Raw genomic sequence first — 12,786 nt, 5'->3', positions numbered from 1 at the left:
AACAAAGCAAAAATCAGTTATGACAAAATATCATACATACAAAAATGATTTGATAACTTTCTTTATTATTAAATAAACCCACGTCAAAGATTATGACAAAACTTTAGAAGAAGGATTCAGAATTCATTTCATTCGTTCTCTTAATACTCGTATATTATAAAATAATAAATAATAAAATAATATTCTGAATCTTCTCTGCCCCCTAGAGTGTGATTGATTTGGTGATTTTTATTACGATTACGATGATACTTTGCTGCATTTAATGGCCACAGTATAAAACTGTTTAAAAAACGGAAAAAAACGAATGCGGTTCGGTCAATTCAACCTCATTAAGTGTGACAAATCACAACAGAGATGAAGAACATTTATGAGAAAGGAATATGTAAGTCTAGGCACTTACAAAGGTTTTGACCAGTCATTGGCTGGTTTAAGTGGCCACTTTACACACTGTGTAACATTCACTATTTTGCCTATATTTGAACATTCATATTTCTTCAATTCATCCATCAGTTGATTTGAGTGAAGTTAAAGAGCTGAAACCTTTATTGTTGTGAATAGATTCATCTAATCGAATTATTTCACATAACTGGGAAACGCCTGAAAACAATTTCCAATTTTTAAACTTCTCCTTGAACCAGTTGGTTTTATTACAATAATTTGAGTTTGTCTAAATGTTTGTAGACACACTACTGGATTTCACCTCCTAGAGAGTCATTAAGATAGACAAATTACATCAGAGACGGAGAACATTTCAGAGAAGGGAATATGGAAGTCTAGGCATTTTTTGAGTAATGCTTAAGGTCGCAATGATGTTCTCAATGAAAATCATCATGTTTGATTTCACGTGTTTATAATCATTTGACGTTTTATCATCAGTGTGGCCAGATATAAAGCAAAAAGTAAACGCATGAAAAAAAAAATCGGTAAATTGATCTCTCTCGGGGGTAGGGAAGATTCAGAATACCAGCACATTGATATCATTTATTTTTTTAAATATGGGTACATTATGATTCATTTCATTATTTAGCTTTTGCTGAGTGGCAGCCCTAAATCTGTCTCACTTACGCCCGGCTAACTGAGCAGGACAAAGCTAAGAAGTAGCTAGTGACTAATAAGTACTGGAAACGTAAATAAAACGTTTTTTAACATTAAAAATAGCTATTTTAAACAAATATTTACCAGGACAAAAACATTACTTACCGGTGAAAGGTTATACCATCACTTTTTCTATCTTTTCCAGAACGATTTGTGCAGTACCGTAGCGTACATGTCGGCATTTTAGTTACTGCGAAGAGGGACGACAGTTCAAAGTAGCCGAGGAACGCTCGCGACAGACTAAAGCCAGTTCCAGCAGACATATGCCGATTGGCTGCAGGTTGAGGGACTATATTTTAGACGCTTATTAGTCTAGTTATATACCTCAATGGTTAGCGGCTAACGATATACGTACACAAACGCGACGTTGCCATACGCCAAGTCCAATATACTCGTACATACAAAATGATACGTCAATCCTCAAACCACTCTCATACACACGTTTGTTTAATAATAATGTAAAATATAAATAAAATTGAGAGGGAATTTCATACTCATTATAAAACGAAATGATACAGACTAAAATGGATACAAAGTCGTTGGAACAATAGGCTTCTTTCCCCCCTTCGGCAACTACACGTGGACCGGACCATCTTCTAGGAATTCAGCAATAACATGTGTTGGCACATGTGCGATACTGCGACAGTGACTAGTGACTACAAAAGCTACCCTTCGGATATTTTTATCTGTAATGTTATCCACAGTGTTGAAGTGCTTTATCTGTTTAGTTTTTTATTGTTTACTCTTTAGCACGAACACTTGGCAAATTTACTATTATGCTCAATGTTTGTTTTTGTAAATTTATTGATAATTTTAAGTTGCCAGAATTTCACTCATCCATGCAATTTGTAGCTGCAAGACGATTAGTAATCTAGCTTCAAACACCAAATTTAGTAAGTGAGGTCTAGAATTCCAACCGTCCATGCGCTCAGTAGCTGCAAGACTTGTTGTTATCTAACTTCTATTTTTATAAATTTGTTTTTCATTAATTTTTTTCTAAATATCACGAAATCTCTAAACTTTATTGTCAAATAAAAAAATGTAAATAGGGGCTAGATTTCTTATTGTATATGCGCTCTGTAGCTGCAAGACGTGCTGTAATCTAGCTCCTGTATATCATAATTGGAGACGAGGAACAAGAATCCCAACCGTCCATGCGCTCTGTAGCTGCAAGACGTGATGGGATATTTATTTATCGTACAGCGCCCTTGAGGTGATTTTCACAAAAACGGCGCTATAAAAATTAAGCATATATATATATATATATGCCAATCGCAATAATAAATATTTATTGAGCTTAATTACGAAACATGAAAAATAATCAATCAAGAGGTGACAAAAAGTGCAGACTGCAACAAAAGTAGTAACATTTATATAAAATAGGAAATTATAAATAAACGAACTATTTAAAATGAGGCGATGAAGATTATACTAAAAAGAAATGAGCTTAAAAACGAATAGCCGAATAGCAAAACCAAAATAGTCGCAATTATTTTTTTTTACATAAATCTTTTTTTATTGTTTCAATGATTTGTCTCACTCTGTTCCATTGAAATATTGCGTATTGTATATTTCCAACTTATTTTTAAATGTACCTACACTTAAGATAATATTTAGTTTTATATAAGTTATCCTTACACTGCACAATATTCACCAGTCTGAAGATGCCCATTAGAGGGTGAAAGCGCTAATTGGTCAAATAAATAAGTGGAAGTGTACTAAGTATTTTAAAATTAATAACTTATATTCGTGTGTTTTGTAATATAAATGTTAGTTTCATTGTGTGTTTTGTAATATAAATGTTAGTTTTATTGTGTGTTTTGTAATATAAATAATATAGATGTACATAAATAAATACCTTGTTTTTAAAACTGTCTGAATATTTGTTGACTATCTTTGTTTTTTTAAGTTAGTCTTCTTTGTTTATTCTCAAATGTAATTTCAAAAAAATATATTGTTAAGTGTCCTCGGCACGGGAAACCCCAGTGAGGTCACGTTATTTTTATTATTAATTATAGTTTGTAAGCGAAAAATTGAAAAAAAAAAAAAAAAGTTATTACATCATAAATCTTTTTGATAGTCATAGTTATTAATGTTATTTATATAGATCGTGTTAAGTACTGTGTTTTGTGTTTTTTACATTATGTTTTCTTACTATTTCGGATGTACTCGTATTAACTATGTATGAAAATATGTATTGTCACAAAAATCTGTTCTTTTTATGTACGGTCCCAAATGGGTTTTTTTTTATAACTCCTAATAGTATTATATCTACTAAATTTGTTAAAATCCAATCTAAATAAGTATTTAAGAAATAAAATTTAATTACATGCAGAGTTAAAGGGGATGCAAACACCACCAAGTGCATATTCGGACATGGTGGTGTTTGCATCCATTTTAACTCTGCATGTAATTTATGTATTTTTTCGTGAATACTTTGTAGAAACAGGTAGATATAAAAAGCCGGTAAGTAGTTAAATACAAATATTTACTAACATTAATCAATAACAAAAATTAACCAACAATGACATACATGTGAAACGGGGGGTACAAAAAGATAAGATTATAAATGAGGAGAAAAATAGTCTCAAAACTCATTGTACGACGGATTATAGCTGTACAATGATGAACAATTGTACAATTTTTTCAAAATTATTTTTAATATTTCATTCCTTTCTATTTATTTCTTTTATTTCTTCAGGTTACTCACTGTACAGCTTCAATCCCTTGTTCAATGAGTTTTTAGATTCTGTTTTTCTCCTCATTGGTTGAATTTTTATATTTTTTTTATTTTATTCATTCCCTTAATTATTTTTTCTATAAAAAATGCTAATAATTATATTTTATTTGCTGCTTTTGTGAGAAGGGAGAAAAATTGATAAAAGCAATAATGGCACAATAAATAAAAAATAAAATAAATAAAAATAGCGGTTTTGGAATATTTTCCATATTTACTCAGGTAAAATTAAAATATGTGATTGCGCAGCAGGGTTATACGTCGCGAAACGTAAATATTTTGACATTTAATATTAGGTGTTCACGGATGTTCCATTGTGATCGCGAATACGATAAACAACCATGGTGAGAAATTGTTATCACGTCGTTTATTAGCAAGTCGATAGTTATTTGTGATTAAGCTACAGGACCCCTATTACAATGGGAAGTAAACATTTATCTTAAATTTTATCTACAAAGTAAAATTAAGGTTTCTGTATGAAAAGAAGAATATGCGTACATTTTTTCTTTTAAACATGTTCAATTATAGGTTACCGACGATACTTTCAATGTGCATGCAAATATACTCATATTCGTACATAAATATCAGTTTTTCTTGTAGACAGTCGAAGGTAACTCTCATAAATTCTCGTTTGTTTTCTCTGTTAACTGACTCGGTTACTGCTCTCGGGCAAAAATCCTACTACTACTACTACCATCACGCCATTTCCCCGTAGGGATAGGCAGAGAGAATGGACCGCCACACACGTCTATCCTGGCATACAATCCTAGCCTCTTCCACATTCATACAAAAATCCTGAATACAGAAATCGAGTGGAGATAAGTTTGCCTCCTTGTGTCGTGGTTTACGCGCTCGCCTACCATCGATTATTGATTCTATTGACGTTTTATGATCTGCAATATTTAATTGTTCCTGGACTGCCACCTGAGGCGTAAGACTGATCACCTCATGAAAAAATTGAAGAACTAAGCTGCGTTTGGTTTACTTTTAAAGTTTAATTTAATTTCATATGTATGTTTATACACATATTTTTTGTACACAGAAATATGTACACTTTTTAGTAACCGACGGAAACAAGATTTTCAGCCGAAACTTAAATCGAAATTCGGGTGCTGTTCTGATTTTTGCCGAAACCGAAACATAAACTTATATAAATAAGTTAAAAGTCACTTCAAAACGTTCAAAATAAGGCGCTATTACTTTTAAACCTTACGAATTTATTAAAGAAAGTGTTAAATAAAATACACAATGAAATATGAGGCATAAATTTAATGAGTATATTTCTTATAATAATAATAATAATAATATTTGGCTGATTTGTATAGCGTCATTTTCATGAAAAATCACTTCAAGGGCGCTTTACAATACTTAAACTTACATTCTAACTAAACTAAAGTGACATTTTATATTTTCTGATTTAAAATTAGGGTATGATAATTTAAAGAAGTGAGATTTTAGTTGAAATCTGAACTAGCTGGGACTGTCGATGATTTGTAAGTTTTAAGGCAATTGGCAACGGCAAAAGCACGATCTCCAAATCTAGTGTTTGGGGAGCGCCGGATTTCGAGAAGTTTTCCTCTGCCTGAATCAAATGCTGACCTAAGAGTAGATTATATTAAACATATTTTTTTTTTTATTATATATACGGCTTAAACCATTTACAACAGTTACATGAAGAAATATGTATACAAGAAATTGAATAAAAATAACATAAAACTATGTAGTAAAGACAAACAAGGGCAATAAAATTGTGATATACGATATGCATACAGGGTGATCTTTAAACCCTGTTACATCCGAAACCACGATGATCAGTATGGGCAAGAAGACATATTAGCATATTTAAAAAAACTTTTAGAACGGAGAAAATTAAAAAATATGTATATATTTAAAAACACAAATGGTTGTTTACTTCTGCAGGGGAGAAGCGTGTGGCCTGCGGCATTACCAACATTAGAAATGAATGCATTACTCGTGAACTTCTGCGACAAAATTTATTACCAACTTACGAAACGATCGTTTTCGAAAGACCTTATTTTCGAATAGAAAATAATGAATGAAAATAATTATTATAAGGGTTTATATAAATACTAGGAGAATCTTTAAAAAATATTTTATTTGTAGAGTAGGTTAAATCCGATATTCCTCCCGAGTGATAAAACCCTATTCTCTGGTTGGCCCTTGACGAAGAGAATGAGGGGCCTATTTTCAAGAGAAAAAAGGGCCTATTTTCTCTTGAATGTGTTTTGTACTGTAACTTGAATTATATAAACAAAACTTTTATTTTATTGGTTGGTTGGAAGAAAGTACCATTGACCACACATGCACAATTTACGTAATATACAAAAGTTTTATAAATAAATAAAAAAGTTGTGGCATTTAAAAAATATTTATTTATATATAACGGTGTAGTTACGTTCAGAGTGAAATTAAATATAATAATTTAAAATTTATTAAAACGAAATATTTTTTTTTCTTCTATAGCTTTAACTATTATACCTTTATAATCCCTAACAATTTAACAAATATTTTTAACATTTAGTAAAAATTTTGGCCACAAAGTCATGCTTTAAATATCAATAATAAAGGGTGTTCATTAAACCCTGTCACATCCGAAACAACGAATATCAGTATGAGGAAGAAGACATATTGGCACATTAAAATATTTTTTTAGAACGAATAAAATTTAAAAAAATAAAATATAAAAAAAGCAAATAGTTGCTTACTTCTGCAGGGGAGAAACGAGGAGGGGTAGGGGGGAATCTGATACTGCGCCGCGCACCCCTCACTTCTCCCCTGCAGAAGTAAGACACCATTTGTTTTTTTTTATATTTTACTTTTAAAAAATTACAGTTTTCCCAGTCCAATAGGAGGCAAGCTTTCTGAAGAAGAACAGTGCCGCAGATAAATAAATAATTGATCTGGTGGAGAATTTCAAGGCTTTAAAAAAATTTGTAATCATTTCGGCTAAAATCATGTTCAATCAATTGAATTTCAGTCAGTAAAGAATTCACTTCCCCCTTTTCTCAATCAAATAAAGTACATATAATGTACTTCTGGATTACTTTCTTTCAGAACAAAGATGCTAAGGCTACCAGATTTCAGAGAGCTCCTTCGGGCAGCTTTTATCGTTTGACAACGAGCAAATTTTCCGTGTATGTGGGCACCGCCAAGGAGACTTATGTCCTCAGATGCGGTGTGCGGTATGTGGTAGGCAAGCTGACGTAATTATTGGATTTAACGGAAATTGATTTAGATAATCGGATACTTCATTTTATGGAATAGCGAGTAATATTTATTTTGTTTAGAAATATACATATTTACTACCTCGTACAGTTGGAATGCCGACTCTTGTTTGGCCCGATTTAGGAGTTCCGACACTAAAATCATATTTAAGTCATCTTTTTCAAACCATTTTTGTCACTCGCCTGTCTCATGTATACATGGACTAAGAAATGATATGATAAATCTCTAATATTGACATTTTTAACTCGAGTCTCTGAATTCAAATCAATATTTTAAATAATATTTAACGATGCAGGAAAGATTTTGAAAAGGCATTAATTCCTTTTTATTATTAACTTGTATTTTACACGTACATTTTATTTTGTTAAAGGCACTATCCCTCTAACAAATGAATGAATAAAATAATACAAACCATATCTGAAGGAACAGCATCGTGTTTTAATTGTATCCTTCCATTTTTCGTAGTGTAAAAAAAGTTTTTATCGAAATGTTTACAACAAATAACATTTGTGTTTGTTGGAAACCAATCTGATTCTTTCCTCAAAGTTCTTATGGCATATATCCATTTATTTCTCTTTACTGGATCTCGGGGGATACTGAAATAATATTAGCTCATGTTAATAGATTGAGTATGACGCCTGAAATTTTTGATTAAAAAAAAAAAAAGTGGAAGAAATAGAATAAACGATTTTCCTTTTGTTATTAATTGACATTTTATCGTTTTAAAATACACCGGAACCCCTTTACACATGAAAGTATAATAAATATACGAAATAGATAAATAAATAAGTTCCAAACTGTACCGTGTAAAAAAATGGTAGATATATTTCCCTGCATAAAAATCATTTCGTGATTTTACTCTTAAAAGGATGTGCTATAAAATAACTTTATACGATGTAACATCGTGTTACTACAAGCAAAATAAAGAATATTCTGAAGTTCAGACATTAAAAAAAAAAAAAAAATAGAAATATTTTGTTAAATAATTCGTTTTCCATAATTAATGAAAAGTATAACATAATTTAGGCCTTTTATCGCAAAATAAATTTTTAAAATCATAAATACGCCGCTCATATAACCAGCGTGCACTCTCGCTTACTGCCAATAACCGACTAATTGAACGAATTTCTTCATTTCTTTTTTATCTTTCGCACATACACCGGCCACAGAACGGCGTCTCTGTCTTCTTTGTTTTAAGTTCTATTCTCGTGCTCTTTCCTTATACAATAAAAAAAATTTACTGTGGTATTGGCATCACTTTCGTAGTAAGGATAAATAATGATAATGAATGTAGAGGAAGAAAAGTCTGCATGCAAAGACAGAGTGATATGGCGTTCTATCGTCTCTGCCTATCCCTACGGGGAAACGGCGTGATGGTTTGTTCGTTTGTTTTAATTATTTTTTTTTAATTGCCCAGTTTAATTAAATTATTTTAATGTTATGAAAGTTATTACAATTAATTATACTAGCGGGTTATTACAAATTATTTTATCTAACTAACGTAAGTGCACCTAGAGTCTAGAGTATTCCTCTGTTATCTGGTCTCCATATTATGATGTTCACATAAAAAATATTGAATCAGTTCAATATCGATTTTTAAGAAAGATAGGCTGGAGGTTGGGCTTATCCAGAGACCAATATACGTAAAATGAGTTAGAAACTAGCTTAAATATATGTTCTCTTCAAGACCGTCGAAATAAATCCGACCTTCCTGTCCTATTTAAAATTCTCAGCTCACTCTTTGATACGCCTGAACTACTAGCCTGATCAATAAAATTAAATATACCAACCAGAAACCCCAGACAAAACTTACTCTTTAAACCGATAACCATATAACTAACTATGGTTTTCATTCCCCTATGCCCAGAGTTCTTAGGCCCGCCAACAAACATACCAGTCTTGATTTCTTTGATAACAAGTTGTCTTCTTTCAAACGATCACTGAATCAAATTCAATTATAAACACATCTCTCCCGCTTCCGCGCCCACTAAATCTTATATATACCATTGTGTCTTTCTACTTTCCTTTATAATATATTTATATGCATAAATATGTTCTTAAAAATGCCCACTGGGCGTATATATAAATAAATAAATTTGATTTCATAAATTGCGTTACAGTTTTCTTTTAATAATTTCATGTAAGTATCGTTAAATATATCAATATCAGCATTATTTTCTTTATAATTAATTTCAAGGGTATTCAAAAGATTGTTTGTATTTTCTGCATTTGGTAATTATAATAAAACATACATTAATTATTATGAAAAAAAATGTGTATAAAGAGGTTCCGGTGTACATAATATTTCTTGCCTATCACTGAGAGGCTCTTGCGACGCGCGCGCGCACGTCACACGTCACACGTCACACCGCGTCGTCTGTAATTTACCAATATACCAATAAGCATCGACCTATTAATACACAGCGCGCCCTACACAGTAAAATATTCAAAAAAGTAATGACACGAAAACGCTCTCATATTTACTAAGTTTGTTTATTTATACCAGCTGCTTAATCACAGATGTTTGTCACGATCCACATCACGTCGATAAAAAGTCCTTATCACAAATAACTATCGACGTGCTAATAAGCGACATTTATTTATTAATATATACTGCACGCAGTGCCTTTTACCTTAAAAAGATACATATTAAAAATGATATAAACATTTTAATACAATGTGAAAAACTTAAAAATTAAATATAAAAGTTTATTTTACGTAAATACTATATATGTAAAACACAGCAGTTTTGTATAAAAACATATTTAGATATAAAAAAATAATTGAACAATGTGTGCAAATAAAATTTTAAAAGGAAAATGATTTATTTATATTTTTCTTTAAAAGGTACAAAATATAAGTATATTAAATACAATAAATTAATTTGTCTCAAAAAAAATAATAAAAAAAAACAATAATGACAATTAAAGTAATTAAAAAAATAAGTATACAAATAAATATGGTACACAATAGTACCCATACAAAAGTATATGACAAGTATGAAGATGATAACAATTTCCTCACCATGGTTGTTTATCGTATTCGCGATCACAATAGAACATACGTTCCGTTACGTTTCGCGACGTATAAACCTGCTGCGCAATCACATATTTGAATTTCACCGGCGTAAATATGGAAAATTCCAAAATATTTTTTTTTTTTTCATTAATATTTATCATGTTATTTATTGCATTTAGCCGGCGGTTGGCAAGCCAAATGTCAAGAAATGCAGTCGCCATAGTAATAGTAATTTAATTTTTACTTTTTTGTATTAGATACTCCTTACTGTTTTGTAAATACAATATATTGTATTATTTTTTTATAGCAAACGCCGATTTTTCGCCAATGAACTGTATTTATTTACGAGGAAAACAAAAAACAAACCGACACGAGCGTTGATTTAGAGATTACACACGCGTTGACTTATGACTGCGATACCTAAAGCATTTTTATTATTGTTGATTGTGATCGCTCAAATGGTTGGCATGTTTTTAAGCACGTCGATTGTTATTTGTGATGGAACTACAGCACTTATCCATATACGCCTCAGTGGTGAAGTAATTAAGACTATGGATGTAAAACTACGTAAATTACGTACGGTAATTTTCAGTAAAAAACTAATATATGACGCACCGGTTTTCAAAAACTTGGTATTTACTGTCATGTAACGTATCCTAAAACAAAGCTACTCGTATTTGTTATATCTTTGAAAAATAAAAATTAGTACGTCGAATTCGTTTTTTATTGAAAATTACCGTATTTTACCAAAATCTGGTAAAAATACCTGGGTAATTTTACCGCTTTGCGACTCTAGTCAAGACACTTGACTCACACGCGGAAGATTTCGGGTTCGATTCCCGGTGAGAACAAAAAAAAATCACTGTGATTTTTTTTAAGCTTGGGTGTTCTGCGATGTAATTCACCACTGTAATTGGGCCTTCTGGTCTGTTGTGATGCAGACAATAAATAAAAAAAATAAAAAAGGATTTTTATATTTTTATCTTGTCAGTGATAGGGAAATGTCACGGTTTTTTCAAAAATATTTAAAACTTAATAACCAAAAAAATACTGAAAAGTTAAAATTATTATTTTACTGCTTATTAGTAATTAGTATGTTATTTTGAATTCCGGCGAAAACCGTCCATTGCGTTGGCCACGGCCCTAATACGTCACGATTCGTGTGAATGTCGAACTTTGTTTGTAACCGAAAATACAATTAATTTTTCTAAACGCATCTCATATATTTTTGTCGGTATTCGTAGTATGTGATATTTCCCTTTTACCGACAAGTGCGGCCGTTGTGATTGAGCTGCTAGGCTGCATTCGACGAGATATAAAAAAACGTTGTATTTTAATGTTTTGAAACAGCATTCAAATCAATTTTTCTGTCACAATTTCGTTTCGTAAGTTCGTTAGTCGTCATATATCCATCTCAGTCAAATACAAACAAAATCGTATTTTGCTGTCGTTCAGAATAAGACCACTGAATTTTTATCTATTTTTTAAAATTTTACCGAACGTTGGGAAATTCTAAAATAATATTAACTCATATTTATTATATTTTTAAAACCGTATTCCTAACAGTGCATCCCTGTTAGAAAGAAGAGCTTCGCTTTTGTGCCGCAAGGCGTAGTCTTACATTAAAAATAAAGAATACCTATATTTTAATATAAATTATTTTAACCCAAGTTAATTCTTTACCGATGAAAAGTTACACCATACATTTTGCAATGTTTATCCGAACGGTTTTTACACGCTTTCACGATACAAGCAGGCATTTTGGTTTCGATGAAAAACGTCAAGCTCACGTCACACCCGACTGGCGGTCAAAAAACGACTAAATACGCGTCAGGCATCAGTGAGCGGTTGGGCTTCAGCTAAGTGTCGTCATTTTTTAGGGCTCAGGGCGCGTCTGTGTATTAATAGGCCGATGCCAGTAAGACATATTTTAATATAATATATTTTAGGTGTTTCAAACACATTTTAAATAAATCAATACACTTACCAATGAAAAGTTATACCATCCTTTTTGCCATGTTTATCCGAACGGTTTTTACACGATCTCACGAGACAAGCGGGCATTTTGGATTCTGTTCTCAACGTCAAGCGCACGTCTCGCTCCGCTGGCGGTTAAAGAATGACTAAATACGAAAATGCGCGGTGGGCATGAACACTGGGCTTGAGTTGATCGTTCTGCGTCATAATTTTAAAGGGTCAGAGCGCGTCATGGCCCATTCCACACCATGGCGAAAAACCACGCCGCACGATAAATAACATAAATTGGATTGATATTTATGAAATTACATATTTTCAATTATTTTTATTTATATAATGTCATTCAAACACAATAATCAGTACACCACGAGGCCGACTAATCTCTACAGGATTTTACCTAAGAGTGGCCGCTAAATACATTTTAAATAAATACAAAATAATATAATAAACACGCGTCTAGGATTTTGGTTCTATTTCTCACTCATAACTGTATTCTTCATACATACAGACACAAATAAAAAAAATCATAATGAATATTTGTTTATTTTGTTTATTTGTTTATTTGTTTAAATTTAATGTTGTGCACACAGTGCTATGTTAATATAAATCTAGACAATATTACAAACAAAAACTAAACCTAACACAGCACCAATTACGTATGAAAGAAATTATCAAACACTTATTAATCTTCAAGATTGATTGGCCCATTTTAT

The 12,786-nt window shown here is 31.5% G+C and overlaps 1 protein-coding gene and 1 long non-coding RNA gene across 5 annotated transcripts in view; both read right to left on the bottom strand.

The window, feature by feature from the left end:
- LOC148285393 (THAP domain-containing protein 2-like) overlaps positions 1–12,786 on the bottom strand; it is a 143,319-nt gene that overhangs the window by 32,880 nt on the left and 97,653 nt on the right. The window contains exon 1 of one of the 4 annotated variants that reach the window (XM_088225635.1): positions 1,201–1,953. The exons of the other annotated variants lie outside the window; for them this stretch is intronic. Within the exon in view, the coding sequence (XP_088081761.1) occupies positions 1,201–1,358 (158 nt within the window). The 5' untranslated portion in view covers positions 1,359–1,953. Of the gene's footprint in view, positions 1–1,200; positions 1,954–12,786 lie in introns of those variants that run through there. 4 annotated transcript variants of the gene reach the window in all.
- LOC148285395 (uncharacterized) lies at positions 6,933–11,879 on the bottom strand. The gene is made up of 3 exons (XR_015822189.1): positions 11,736–11,879; positions 7,491–7,674; positions 6,933–7,212 (listed from the first exon to the last, which is right to left on the bottom strand). It is a non-coding gene; the product is annotated as an uncharacterized LOC148285395 (long non-coding RNA).

This window comes from Micrasema longulum, unplaced genomic scaffold (assembly GCF_059751315.1).
Source record: "Micrasema longulum isolate JH-2025_06_02 unplaced genomic scaffold, ASM5975131v1 h1tg000037l, whole genome shotgun sequence".
NCBI lineage: Eukaryota > Metazoa > Arthropoda > Insecta > Trichoptera > Brachycentridae > Micrasema > Micrasema longulum.
This window is presented reverse-complemented; position numbering and strand designations above follow the sequence as displayed.